The following is a 14,110-nucleotide window of genomic DNA, read 5'->3' on the forward strand; positions in this document are numbered from 1 at the left end:
ATGCGACCCGTGCCATTGAGACTTGAGTTCGAGATATAGAACCACCGCTTTCTTGCACCAAGTTTTGTAGCGATCTGTAGAATCTCACGCTCAACCACCGATCTGCCTGACAGTGAATGGACATTGAAACCCTCCTTCATCCCGCAGCGCGATGACGAAAACTATACTCGTCGCTGGTGCAACAGGACATCAAGGTCGTGCTCTCATTCGAGCACTCGTGGGGCTAGATGGACCACCAGAGTTTCGCATTTTTGCTCTTACTAGAACGGTGTCGTCTTCTGCAGCCCAACGCTTATCGACCGCGTACGGCGACCGGGTTAAGGTGGTAGAAGGCGATCTCGATGCGCCAACCACCATTCGCAAGGTTTTTGAAGATGCGAAACAAGAAGACGGGATCTGGGGAGTATTCTGTGTGCTTGCATTCCCCGGCCTAGGTGCCAATGCAGACGCAGAAGAGAGGCAGGGAAAGGTGCTACCAACCCGCCTTATTGACTATGTGACTCTTACCATACCCAGCTACTTGCCGACCTTGCCTTTGAATTCGGTGTATCATCGTTCATCTTGTCCACCAGCGAGCGGGGCGGCGAATACTTCGACGATGACATGAAAACGCTCGATCGTGTTGCAAAAGTCCGAATTGAACGACACGTCAAGGAGCTTGGGACGAAGGGTTTGCCTTGGACGTAAGTTATCGCTCCTTTACAAATGCCACATATGCTTCACATCGCTACATCAGGCTACTTCGTCCAGGCTTTTTCATGGAAAACTACGACGGCTGGCTGGGGGCCATCACAGTCGGCGTATTGAAGGCGGGCTTAAAGCCCGGCACCACAAATAGAATTGTGGTGCGTGTGCTTTCTGTGTCGTTTTGAACTAAAACTCAGATTTGTACGAGGCAGTGGACGATATTGGCCGGGTTGCTGCAGCCGTGTTCTGTGTATCTACGACTTGGTGAACTTGTCGCCGATTTCTGATTCTTTGCAGAACCCTTCGCATTATCAAGCCAAGATACTAACCATCTCTGACCAAGGTCAGAAGATTTCCCAACCCTGCCAACCCTTACTCATCCCGCTCAAGTTCTGACGATGAGTGAACAAGAAGCGCAATACAAGCGAGCAACAGGAAGAGCAATGCCTACGATTCCGGTAATCCTCGCAAGCGCAATCATTTGGATGAACGTACACACCCAAGAACTGTAAGCCTTACTCCTCCATGCTGAACGTCTTTGCTTCAACTTCAGCGAGGCTTGCGGATCTTGAACGAATGCACAATGCCCGAGAAAATGGATTATGTCCTGAAGTCATCGCGCAAGCCCAAGCAGCTAGGGAGGCTTGTCCAGAGATGCACTCGCTTGAGGCATGGGCAGCAGAGCGAAAAGATGGTTTGGTCGAGCAGGAGCAAAACTGGAACCAAGTGTCATTGTGGCAACTGTTACGGGGCAAACTTTGAAGGATTATTACTATACTGTATTAGACTGGAAACCTATGTACCCGAGTAGTGCACTAAACCAAGTACTCAGTCAATGTGGTACATCGGCTGGGAGGCATTCTCATTGTGCTTATTGCATGAGACGTGCGAAACCTAAAATTAGCATCATGCATGGTCGTTGCTGGTCGAGTGTCACCGTGACATGGAGTCCCGCATTCAATAATTTCAATTTCCTTGATACTATCGTCATTGCCAACGGCCGACCAGTAACGACGACAATCTGCGACGACGACAATCTGCAGAATTCGAAGTATCCTGAAAGTCATCACCACGTACCTGGAAATCACAGTCCAGCCAGCCCAGGCGGCGAAGTTTTAATACCAGCTACTCTCTCTTCCACTCCATGTTGGGCCGAGGCCAGGTTTCGATTTGTGCAACCGCAAGTCCAAGCTGCTTAGCCATCCCAAATGCAAAATACTCGTACTCGATGCTTTCCTTTGACTTCAAGTTCTCGGCTGCAATCAAGCAACAGACGACGACGAAGACGATGGTTGTCCCCATTAGCTTGCTGCCAGATCGACGCTAGCTACTATTCAACGTTTTCCACGTGTGAACGCGAATCCGGCCACTCGGGTCCAAGGCGGCCAGTATAAATTTGAAGCGACCTTCAGCCTGATTCTTTACCTGGTGTCAGTTTGTTTCGCCCTCAGCTAGCTTCTTCCTCTTCCAACTCCTCTTGCATTTTTCTTCGCTATGTTCAGCAAAGCTAGTCTTCTTTTCGCCGCTTTGATTGCGTCTGGTTCTCTAGCTGGTGGGCCATTTTACTTGTCTAGTTTGACTACTAGTACGCGTCCTGATTGTCTGCAGCTCCTGTTGTTCGACAACAGGTCACTCGTCAGGCAGCATGCGATCAGGCTGCTGTTACCAAGCTCATCGGAGAGGTCTCTGAGACAGCTAACTTTATCCTCAATGTCGGCCTTGTTGCGCCCGACCCGTGGGTCATTCCGCTGTATACCTCTTCTCCGACTGACGTGCAAGCAGAGACCGCAACACGCCAGCCAAGGCCGCGACCTTTGACACGCTTGTTGCCGCTGTCGGCGATGCAACGACGGCTGCAGCAGGCGGCGATTTCGCCACCGCCAAGACGAAACTGGACTTTGTCCGCGACACCGCGAGTAGTCTTATCGATCCTGAAGCCGCGCAAAACGGGCTGGTCAGTGGAGACGACTTTGATCTCCGTAATCTGGCGAAAGACGCATCAGAAGCAGCAGCACTCTGTGTCGCGCCTGGACAAGCGGCGGCAGCGGCCCCAGTCGCGGCCCAACCCCCTAAGGCTAAAGCAAAGACTTCCGCCCCGAAGAAAATCAAGCTCTCCTTCAGTAACCGCCAGGCAAATTGTGACTTGGATGAGTTGAAAGACCTCGTCAGCTCGCTTTCCGAGACTGCCAACTTCATCCTGAACGTCGGTCTTGTTGCTCCCGACCCGTATGGCGTTCCTCTGTCCTCAATATTGTGTTGACTCCTCAACAGAGACCGCGCAACTGCAGCCAAAGCAGCGACCTTCGACACCCTTGTTCTGGCCGTCGACGATGCGAACACGGCTGTGATTGCGAATGACTTTGCGACCGCCAAGACGAAGCTTGACTTCATCCAAACCACCGCACGGAGCCTCATTGACCCCGAACAGGCGCAGAATGGGTTGGTCAGCGGCGACGACTTCAAACTCGTGTCGCTTGCCAGGAAGGCGGGGAATGCTGCTGCCGCTTGTGCTTGAGTGCAAGAGCGGGGAGGGGAATGGAAGATGGTTCTCATGTAGCTTAGCTCTGTGTATCCAAACTTGAACCCGATGTTGCGGGTTGTATGATTGCCAATGTTAAGATTAGATAAGATCTACATTCATATTTCTTCGAGCGAAGCAAATGCCACATCATCAAAATCGGCTACATGCCTATCGACCTTTGACTCTGCAACGGCGAGGAGTTTCAAAGTTACGGGACGAGTGTTTGTTTCTACTGGAGACTATTGTCTTCGTTATTCCACATGTATAATATTCTACAAATGTTAAAGAGTGTTCCGTTTTCCGGTTCTAGGGTATTGTGACTCAACAGCCAATATTCGATTAATAATTGGAGGTTGGAATCTTTTGTCGTGAATTTCGTAAAACTCAGAAAGCCCCAGGCGCCTTCGTCTCGAGATCGTACTCCACGCTCCCCTGTTCGGCTTGTCGTTTGAGAGCGATCGGGCTTTCGCTGGTAGGACTGCCGAAGCCTTCTTCTGCGCGTACAAAGGTTTCCATCTACCAGTATCCATCTTATCGATTCCTAATTTTGAGGAGGATTGGCAACCCACCTGAACATGCACTCCTTGCTGTCCCTTGTAACCTCCTCGACCGGTATGTGTCAGGCCCCGCGCACCGCTGTAGCTTCTTACAGCGCCACTACTTGAAGCAGAAGGCTGACTGGAATGTGTAAGCACCATTCGAATGCGCAGTATCCCACGACCAATGCACTTACTACATCTCTGGGCCGTGACTAGTGAAGTTCGTTAGGCGGCGCACAGCGCGGGTGGCAACGATCTTTCCATCGGTCGTTAACTTGAGAAACTGTTGCGAGCGGCGCTTACGGTGGATGCAATGGCGGCGGGAACATTAAAGACCACACTCATAACGGGGTTGAGCTTGAGGAACATGAAGATTGTCGCGATTAGGTTGGCTAGGAAACTATCCAAGATCAGCACGAGCTCATAGCGCAGGGCCGGAAACGAACGCGATGAAGAAAAAAAGTAAGCCGTCCTTGAAAATCATTTTAGTCAGCTTGCTCTTGCCGCGTCGTCGGACACCGAGCTTGTACGCGTTGAGGCAGAAAACAATCAGGTCGAAAACCATCGAGTATGTGAATGTCGCTGCCAAGATGGTCGTGTTGGTGTCTTTTATCACACAAGTACCGAGCTCGTTGGACCATTGCGCATCAAGAAGAACACCTGAAATAATGATCAGAGGTTTATATTGACTGCAATTCGCCCCCCACCTTGAAGAATCAGGCTCCAGTGGCCTAAGATGATCACGACCAGGAAGACCTTGATATAAGTGTTCTGCGACCAGATCGCAATGGTCCGTAGCGATAGGTTGATACTCGCAAAACCAACAGCAGCATCTCCGGCCAGTTGGTTGAACGTATATAATGACTGGCAATTGATTTCTCTGCAAACCAGCACGTTCAGAGGATGAGCATGGTCTGAGGCCACCCGCTTACTCGAAGGTATCGAACCCAATGGCTCTGGATAGTGTGAGTAGATCCAAGGCCGCGTTGGAAGGATCAAACACACATTCCAATCAGGGCACCGAGTAAGAGGTACCTATTCGCGAAGTAGAATATCTGGTGGCGAGTTCAGATGGGGTAAAACATTCAAGGTTTTTACACACATACCAGAGGCCATCGGAATCTTTTTCGCCCAGTGATAACCTCCCAATCGAAGGGTAGTGAAATGAACCACTCCCAACTAGACCAGGTCAGTTTCAAACCACGGAAAAAACCGCGGCTACGCACGCATAGAGGCCCAGTAGAGCATGCTGAAGCTTCACAAAGATACCGCTATCTTTGAGAATCTCTGCATTTGAGGACCAGTCAGGCATGTCGTGAAATAATAACGGGGAGGGGCGGAAGGACCAACCAGGGTTTTATAATGAAAATCTAGGGCGCTGCCGCGCTGTTGTCTCGATGGAGGTCGAGAAATGCGTCGTGCCGTACGAAACGACAGTTAACGTGATTTTGGGTTGAAGACGGCGAAACCTTGAAGGTACCGCAGGGAACGAGCAAGAGATTGGTAGCGGAGCATCCAAATCGCTTTGGAGAGTAGAGGATATGGGTAAGGAAGACAAGAAGAATAGGCATTTCGCGCGAGTGGCTGAAGCTCAAGCATCCTACACGAGGCCTGGATACGGCATTTAATCTGAGCGGCCATGTCGTTTCGGCGGTCATCGCATCGCCCAGAGGCATCCCCGTCACATCGGCTATTGGGCAATTGCCTCGGTCCGACACGAGGCTGAGCCCTCCGGCGCGAATCGCTCATTGTCGCTTTGTCGAGTCCATTTTTTGGGTGGCGTTTTCTCTCAAGGTGTGGTAGCACATCATGATGGCAAGTCCTTTCTCACGATCACGTTCAGCTGAAACCGCTTCTTTTTGCAAATTGACAGAAAACATGGAGCGGAACTTCTTTCAAGCCTCCCTCCTTTCTTTACACGACGTGGGCGCAACGTAGGCGCAGACACACCAACTTAGCACTGTCGACTCGTGCTGGGAATATTCAATGGGACGCAACTGAGACCCCAACAAAACAGCGCGGTGCTCTGGTGTTGTCACTGTTTGTGTTCGTTGAAAAATTCCCGCTGCCCAACTCAGAGCCGGACAGACTGCTTTGACAGCAGATATGAGCTATAATCCAACCGCCTTGCCGAACCAGTGCGTCCCATACAAGCTAGCAAAAACTCTCCTCCTCCTCCTCCTCATACTTCCCTAGACTCTATCGGGCTCATCGAGTTGGACAACTAGACGCTACTTTTCCTCTCGGAAAACCAGAGCTCTTGAATGATAAGATGGATTCACTGGCATTGCAAGTTGACGCTGAATGGACTGGACGATGGTGGCATCATTGGAACAATTTAAAGGGCCCAGGCTTGTTGGCTCTTCAAGTTGCTGGTCTACGACTCCACAGAACCGCATGATAGCTGCGCGAGACGTTGTTCAACACTGTAACTTGTAAACTCTGCGCGAAATCAGGGTCAATTAGGGGTAAGTTTTTGATGGTGCTCCGGCGCCGTTGTTGACCTTAACAAATTAAACAATCCACAGTGTTGCGACCTTCGCCGGGAAACGTTGATGAGCCATTCACATAAAAACTCGGCTCCCGGCCAGTGTCCAAGGCCATTCTCCCCCGCATGTTCACGACGAATTTTTTCCCGTCGTCCTCTGTTGAAGACTGGCACGTTGTTCCGTGCACAGGCATGGATGTGGCGATGCGTGACTACGTGCTCACCACCGGTTTTGTGGTCAACAAGAGGCTCGACGCAAAGAAACTTGAAGACACTCTGCAATCTGTTGTCGAAGCCAAATTTCCGCGTGCTGGAGCTCGTTGGGTTAAGAGGGGTGATGTGCGTCAAAGAAATTCTGCACCAAACCAATTTCCATTTACACTGTTCCAGGTGCATGAATTCTTTATCCCCAAGAAGTTCAATGCCGACAAAAGAGCCTGTTCATTCACGACTACTAACTACGAGGAGACTTATAATTCCAACCCCAACCGTCCGCCCATCGATCACCTCCGGTCCGCGCATCTCCAAACCAAACCATTCATTTGTCGACCCACTCCACCCGAATTCGACGACTTGTTCCTTGCCCCAACATTTCCTCGTAGCCCGAAGAAGTTTGTGAACACGGGCATACCGCTCTTGCATGTCCATGCTTCGGTGTTTGACGATGTGACGTTCATAGGCGTCAGCGCTGCCCATGTGTTGATTGATGGCGCTGGGACCAGCACCATTGTCGAGGCCTGGACCAGGGTGCTCAATGGAGAGAGTATTGACAACATCCAAGGACAGCCCTGGAACGAAGATTTGAAACTCGTCTCTCTTCCACCCGAGAAAGGAAATACCCATAGCGTGGCTTTTGCCAACGCGTTGTCGCTCATCCAGGCAATATCGCTCGTCTTACGGATGATCTATCGCATACTTTTCGATCGCACTGACGAGCCGAGATATGTGGGCATACCAAAGGTGTTTTTGGCTGAGAAAAAAAAGGAAGCCATGGATGAATTGAGGGCCCAGGGCTCCACAGAATTCGTTGGCAGCCACGACCTCCTCTATGCATGGTGGCTGAAAGTAAGTTTGTGTGCGTTCTTCTGACCGCGATGATAAAACGTTTGACAGGAAATATACGCCAGCCAGCTGGTCTCCGATACGGCCATGCTCTACCCGGAATTCATTCTGGATATTCGAAAGCGACCTATCTTTGACGATGGGAAGCCACTTTCAACTCCATACATCAACAACGCGACCACGCGGGTCTATGTTCCCCCATTCAGCTTCGCAGAGCTGCGCTCCTCCTCCCTTGGTCAACTTGCCCTGGGTATTCGCCGGGCCAACATAGAGTATACTTCCGATCCCACTCTCATCGCGTCCAACGTGACCTGGCGGTTGCGTAATCCACTCGCGGCTGAGTTTCCCTGTTATCCTGGCGGCTTCTGGGCCGTCCAATCAGATTGGCGCCAGTCGTCGTTTGCACAGATGGACTTTTCCGGCGCCGCATCTCCGGCCTGCAAAGCGGAGGAGCCAACGCGCGTTGAGTTCGTCATGGTCGGGATGCTCACCGATATCCCGCTGCCAGTGCTAAGGTGGACGCATTACGTGGTGATGGAGGATGAGAATCTGGTGTGGATGCATTTCTCGCGCGGGGTGAAGGAGTGGGAGGCGATGCGCCGAATGGGAAGGGTATTTTTTGTGTGACAATTTCTTTGTGCAAAATGCTCCGGATTCATGTGAATACTTTCGTCCGAACAGAACAGACCAAGATATAACTTAAATTGCGAGTTTACAATGTAGGTCTCTTTGCGTGACATGCGTGACCAGAAGCTGTCATCAGTCGTCGAGGATGCAAGCTCTGGAGGACTATGAACGGCGAACGGCGGATGAACGCCTGGAATTCTTAGGCGCCTTGACAGTAAGCAAATGATATCAACGGAACTAAAGGTCTAATCATAGCTGTTTTAGTCGCGACCTTTGCCGAGGAACAACAACTTGGACGTGTTCACCATGCCACTCGCTGTTGACCAGTCCCAGCTTTTGAAACTCGACCCAGATGAAATCTATCCACGCACGCTTCCGACTTTTGCGAGCACAGAATTTCACGGCAGCATGACCACCGAGCAGATGAGCGCAGAGAGAAAACACAACGAAGAATACTGTCGCAAACACTTCGATAACCATGTCACTTCATCCAGTCTTACTGCTATCCTGGAGAAACTGGGTGGGACTGCGTTTTCGACCAAATTTAACGCTCTCAAGGGTAGTGCTTCGAGAACACTGCAAGATCTGGGGCCTAAACGCGAAAAGCACCTGAGAGACAGCGTATTGGGAGGGTTCAAGGCGGAATCCCAGAACAATCAGTGTGCGAATTCTTCAGGAACACGACCACCTGAGATATACATAAACAATCGTTATTGGTTATCTGCTTTGGCTAGAGTATGCCTTGCTGCTTGTCTCGGTTTTAGATCTTGGCTAATGGTATACAGATTGCCCTTCCAGAGCCTTTACGGTCCCAGTCAGAAGTGATGGAGTTCGTACCAGGCCCAGGGGACTACTTGCCACCGCAACGAGGCTACGAGAAACAGCGCAAATACGATGCAGCGCTTCGTCCTAGCGCCGCCGACTCCATGACGATCTTCAATGTCCTCGTGAACATTGAGTACACATCATTCGATCCCCCGTCCTACACACACAACCCTCTGATCGGCACTTCAGTTGAAATAGGCAAATATCAACAGGCAATCACGAATGCCGTGGATTTGTTGTCGATGCAAGGCACTCGACTCTACATCCCCACCCTGTCATTCCATGGCAAAGGCGAGAAAGCAAAGCTATTTGTCTCCATTCTGAACCAGGACCGTCTCGAGTTCACGGTCGTCGAGAACTGTCTTGGGACCAATCTCCCCACTGTTTCTGCCATTTTGGCTCTCTTTCAACAGGCGTCACTGTACGAACTCGGTTTCAATCCGATTTTTTCCTACAAGTTTACGAAATCCGACTTCGGTTTCTTGAACGGCGATGCCGTGCCCGGTGTTGCGCATCTTCCTGACTGTGATCCGATTGAGCTAACGGGCAAAACTCTCTCTCCCCTGCGAAGCGTACCTTTCGGACGTTCAACACTTGTTCTGGAAGGAAAACATAGAGTCTCCACCAAGATTTGGGTTGTCAAGGTGACTTTCATTCCGGAGCCTCGTGCATGGAGGGAGAAAATGGTTCTCGACGCTCTTTGTGCTACTAGTATTCCCAATTATGTTCCAAACCTCGTCGGATGGTTTGCAGCCGTTGGTTCGCGCATTCCGTCCGAGTCATCCGACGAGTCGCTGGCGCTAGGCACCCGGCGAAAACGTCGTGCAAATCAAATCTCTACTCTTTCACCTCTCGTACCTCGGCATGTTGAGGCAATGGCTTTCGAGTCGCCTTCCGATACTCGCAAGCTCAATGATGTATCTCTGTCGGTGACCGACCTAATTAACGCTGCCGTCCAAATCTTTTTGGCTCTATTCGACGTATTCAATCGTGAAATAATCCACCGGGATATATCCATGGGCAATATACTGCTCACCGCCGATGGAATATTGTTAATCGACTGGGAGACTGGTCGCAGATTCAAGTTGGATTCACCACCACCAAGTGGGCCTGTTGGGGAGCGGAAAGTGACAGGAACACTTGATACCATGGCCTATTACATGCTCGACGGGAAGCATATGCCTCTTCCACACGATGACCTGGAATCGGCGGTTTACGTTCTTCTCAAAGCCTTGACCCAGACGTTCAAGAATCCACTCGAAGATCCTGAGTGGCAGCGAAATTATGCGAGGTTCAAATGGGATAAAGGCGATATCGGGATTGATGACTTGAAGCTTGTGCGGGACAATTTGTGGAGTCAGAAAGGAAAGCGTGGCATTATTCATGATATAAAACAAACATTTCGAGAAGCAGATGAACATTGCGCAGTGCAGTTCATTGATGTCCTGCTCTCTATGCCATTGCCTCAAGAACGGTGGTCCTCTGAAACAAAACTAAGCGACCATACTGGGCTGGATGCAACCAACTATGATGCAGTTCACAAATCACTCGACACAATCATCCAAGATGTGGTCAAGAAATTACGTGCACTTCTGGCCTGAATCAAGTCTGAAATGCAACTATTGAAGAGGGTTGATAAAGAAGAAGCAGGAGGTTCAACCAGATACTTGTAGAATTATGACTTTTAGTCAACTTTTGAATACATTGACTTTCCATTTCCGAGTCCCATTAATAATTAACTCAACATATTTCTTGACAGTTGTGTTAGAAAGGACATGGCTGACTATAAAGCCAGCACATCTGACTATAAGTGCATATTAACACCATAATTCCCCTTACCCCCTTGCTAATATTTCAATCCTGATTGAACACTCACTGCGGGAGTTTGGGAATAAACAGTGCCCCTTTCGATCCATTATACACCTAAAATCAATGTACCAAAAAAAGAATTTTTTTTATACCTCTATTTGCACCCAAAAGAAATTGTTCCAAATATGCCTGCTTATATGAGAAATAGATACTATAAACGGACTCAGTTTTGTCAACTGGTTTTGGGGCAGATCAAACAGCCTTTTCTAGACCAGTTTTTGTATCAAAACATGAACCAAAAATATTCACATATATTCACTTATATGATATATATCAGGGCCCTGGACCATATTTTTTGGTCCCTATTTTGATGCAAAAGCTAGTCTAGAAAAGGGTGTTTAATTTGCCCCCAAACCGGGGGACAAAACTGAGTCTGTTTATAGCATCTATTTCTCATATAAGCAGGCAAATTTGGAACAATCTTTTTTGGGTGCAAATAGAGGTATAAAAAATTTTCTTTTTTTGGTACACTGATTTTAGGTGTATAATGGATCGAAAGGGGCACCGTTTATTCCCGAACTCCTGCAGTGACTTATATGATATTCATCAAAATAGTGGGACTGTAACTTACTAACTTGCCCAGTCCCACTGTGACTTGCGAAAAATTTAGCAATGTCACGTGAGTTTTCTCACGGCCTAGAAAGGAAACTCTCCATTTTCTCGCGCCCTCTGTCGGGAATGATGCGCTGCCACAATAAAATACCATGAAAATGTATTAAATAACCAGAAAACACATGAATATAGATATTCTACATTAAAATCCTGGGCCTGGCGGTGGCATGAACATGGGTGGTGGATAGCCATAATATAGAGGAGGAGGAGGGTAATGTGTAGGGATTGGGGGATTAAACGGGGTATACCCCGGGTAAGGTGCATAATAAGGTGCATATGGGTGCATTGGAGGGCCAAACTGCGGGCCTGCAGGTGTAGTCGTCACCGTATTCTCGTCGTCAGAGGTGCTAGCTGTGGGAGACGGGGTTCGGATCGCACGTTTGTTGCGCTTCTGCTTGGGCTTCACGGTCTTTGCACGCTTCTTCGTTGTTCCCCGCTTCTGTGTTGGGAGTTGCGGCAGAGGTGCTTCTTTGGGTGGCAGTGGCATTGCGTCAGAGGGCTCCGGCATTGGTTCGATGGCTGTTGTGACGGTGCCAATGTCCAGTGAGCTGGCTACGGTGAGAGCATCGAGTCGAGCTTTTTTACCCGATTTTTCCCCTCCACCATAGGGATCTAGATGTGTCCGCTTGCGAGTCTTCTTCTCGCCTATATCTGACGGTCCCGCCCTTGGCTTTGGCTGAGGTTTTCGTGCGCTCCCCATCTTCTTGGCATCAGCCGCCCAGTCATTGTGCTGATTGGGGCCAATCGTCTCTTTAGGCGGTAGTAACTCGGACATCGGCTGCAGCAATCTTGATGTTTGATTGCGCAGATTGCGCAGATCATCAATGGCACGCGGGTTTTGGGAGAGTTGTGTTGCGAGCTCAATAAGCTCCCGAGCGGTTGCTTGTGAGTATGCGTTCTCGAGGTCGGAGGGCTTTGCAATATGGTTTTGCGTCAAAGGTTCTATGACTACCGCTGGCTCCGACTGTAAGGGGCAACCCCGGAGGCCTGAGATCAAGGTCCTAGCAGGGGAGGATCCAAAGAGTGAATAGAAGTAAGCAAATACAAGTGAGGCTGACCTAGCAGGGGAGGATCCAAAGAGAAGAAACTCTAAGGGTCCGCCTGCTAGGTAGCGGAACTATATACTGCGCTCTTGACGCGCCAAGGTTGATCGTTGCTCCGTGCAGTATGCCTGCGCCATGTCGCAGGCCAGGTCCCAGGGGGATCGCCAGGCGGGGCGGCGATGCGCCTGACAGGAGGCGGTGATGCGATCACCGGAGTCGGAACCGAGTCGGACCGGAATCGGGATCGTCTCGAGGGGCCGAAAGGGAGGTTCCCCTGACATCACCCCCCCTTTGAATGCGGCGTCCCCGACGCATAGACCGGAACGGAATCGAGTCGAAGGTTGCGGAGGCGATGTGCCGTGGTTTGCCAGGGTACTTACGGTAGAACTCCGCGATTTTGTCCGGGGCGAAGACGCGGTCGAAGCGGACCCACTGGTCGTGCGACGCGTCGTAGCCTTTCCATCTGACGAAGTAATTCAGCCGTTTATACCTCACCCTTGCGTCCAAGATCTCCTCTACTTCCCACTCCGGGACTCCGTCCTCGAGGTCCGGAGGGGCTGGTCATAGCCGGGTCGTCCGTCGAAGGGGTCGTCTTGGGCGAGCTCAAGCTTGACGACGGGGAAGACCGGGTGGAGCTTCGAGTAGCGCGGAGGGAGGTCGAGCTTGTAGGCACCTTTGCTGATCTCCGCGACTATCTTGAACGGACCGAGGCGGCGGTGGGAGAACTTCTCCGAGGGGCGAGTCGTCCTGATGTCAGAGGCATCCAGCCAAACACGGTCGCCAACCTTGAACTCCGGAGACGGAGTGCGTCTCCGGTCGTAGTAGCGCTTATACTCTTCCTTGGCCTTAGTGAGCGCGGCCTTGGCTTCGGCAACCCCAGTGGCAATTCGGTCGCGGAACTCGTTCACAGACTCCATAGCGGAACGGGCTCCGGGTTCAAAGCCCATCGCGGAAGCCGTCCCGTGTCCGTCATGAAGGGGACTTGCTGCGTGGATGAGTGGACGTGGTTGTTGTAAGCGAACTCCGCGGCCGGAATCAGCTCATCCCAGTCGTCCTGCTGATAGTTGGTGAAGATCCGCAGGTACTGCTCCAACTCCTGGTTGACGCGCTCTGTCTGACCGTCCGTTTGCGGATGATACGCGGTGGACGTGGCTGGCTTGATGCCGATTAGACGCCAGAGTTCTCGGGTGAAGTCCGCGATGAACTGTGAGCCACGGTCGGAGACGTACTTCTCCGGAGTCCCGTGATGGCGCCAGACATTCCGGTAGTAGAGGCGGGCTGCTCCTACTGCGTCGACCGTGGTATGGCACTCGGAGAAGTGGGCTCGCTTCCCAAGGGTGTCCACGACGACCATGATCGCGTCGTACCCATGGGCCTCGGGGAGCTCGACAATGAAGTCGACGGAGACGGTATGCCAGCGCTCCGGGGGTGTTTCCGTCGGGTGTAGCTCTCCGTGGGGCAGTCTCCGGAGCGCCTTGGTGCGACAGCACAAGTCGCAGGTCGCGACGTACCGGCCGATATGGCGAGACATCTGAGGCCACCAGTAGTTCCGGGAGACCAACTCCAAGGTCTTGAAGCGACCGGCATGTCCGGCGACTCGAGTGTCATGGCAGAGCTCGATGATGCGCCTCCGGAGGTCCTTGTCCTTGGGCACGACAATCTTCCCACGAAAGTGGAGAAGACCACCGGAGACGGCCCACTCGTCGGAGCGTGAGGAGCGGGGGCCTCGAGCTTGACCTTGGACCTTTAGGAGTTGCCGGGCCGCTAGTGCGACGGGCTCCTCCAGGTCAGGCTCACCGGAGAGGGCATCGCGAATGTCGCGAAGAAGTTCGGAACC

At 51.2% G+C, this 14,110-nt stretch overlaps 5 protein-coding genes across 5 annotated transcripts; 4 read left to right on the forward strand and 1 right to left on the reverse strand.

The window, feature by feature from the left end:
* Positions 1-151: 151 nt before the first annotated feature.
* Positions 152-1,449, forward strand: MIND_00127500 (NmrA domain-containing protein; the record flags this gene model as incomplete). The annotated part of the gene is made up of 7 exons (XM_037358207.1): positions 152-469; positions 517-683; positions 737-845; positions 896-937; positions 985-1,030; positions 1,078-1,195; positions 1,245-1,449. 7 exons carry the CDS (start codon positions 152-154, stop codon positions 1,447-1,449), a joined length of 1,005 nt encoding a protein of 334 aa, XP_037226117.1.
* A 732-nt stretch (positions 1,450-2,181) lies between these two features.
* MIND_00127600 (uncharacterized protein) lies at positions 2,182-3,202 on the forward strand (the record flags this gene model as incomplete). The annotated part of the gene is made up of 4 exons (XM_037358208.1): positions 2,182-2,239; positions 2,296-2,422; positions 2,470-2,913; positions 2,959-3,202. The coding sequence occupies 4 exons, from the start codon at positions 2,182-2,184 to the stop codon at positions 3,200-3,202; spliced, it is 873 nt and encodes a 290-aa protein (XP_037226118.1).
* Positions 3,203-3,592: 390 nt separating this feature from the next.
* MIND_00127700 (uncharacterized protein) lies at positions 3,593-5,068 on the reverse strand (the record flags this gene model as incomplete). The annotated part of the gene is made up of 10 exons (XM_037358209.1): positions 4,974-5,068; positions 4,854-4,926; positions 4,753-4,802; positions 4,680-4,703; positions 4,455-4,627; positions 4,194-4,407; positions 4,051-4,147; positions 3,942-4,003; positions 3,778-3,886; positions 3,593-3,724 (listed from the first exon to the last, which is right to left on the reverse strand). Exons 1-10 carry the CDS (start codon positions 5,057-5,059, stop codon positions 3,593-3,595), a joined length of 1,020 nt encoding a protein of 339 aa, XP_037226119.1. The 5' UTR covers positions 5,060-5,068.
* Positions 5,069-6,361: 1,293 nt separating this feature from the next.
* MIND_00127800 (uncharacterized protein) lies at positions 6,362-7,924 on the forward strand (the record flags this gene model as incomplete). The annotated part of the gene is made up of 3 exons (XM_037358210.1): positions 6,362-6,574; positions 6,626-7,300; positions 7,349-7,924. The coding sequence occupies 3 exons, from the start codon at positions 6,362-6,364 to the stop codon at positions 7,922-7,924; spliced, it is 1,464 nt and encodes a 487-aa protein (XP_037226120.1).
* Positions 7,925-8,057: 133 nt separating this feature from the next.
* On the forward strand, positions 8,058-10,350 carry MIND_00127900 (Pkinase-fungal domain-containing protein; the record flags this gene model as incomplete). The annotated part of the gene is made up of 3 exons (XM_037358211.1): positions 8,058-8,138; positions 8,189-8,659; positions 8,710-10,350. Exons 1-3 carry the CDS (start codon positions 8,070-8,072, stop codon positions 10,348-10,350), a joined length of 2,181 nt encoding a protein of 726 aa, XP_037226121.1. The 5' UTR covers positions 8,058-8,069.
* Between the last annotated feature and the right edge of the window lie 3,760 nt (positions 10,351-14,110).

Source organism: Mycena indigotica (genome assembly GCF_014461135.1).
Source record: "Mycena indigotica strain 171206Taipei chromosome Unknown Mind.scaff0001, whole genome shotgun sequence".
Taxonomy (NCBI): Eukaryota; Fungi; Basidiomycota; class Agaricomycetes; order Agaricales; family Mycenaceae; genus Mycena; species Mycena indigotica.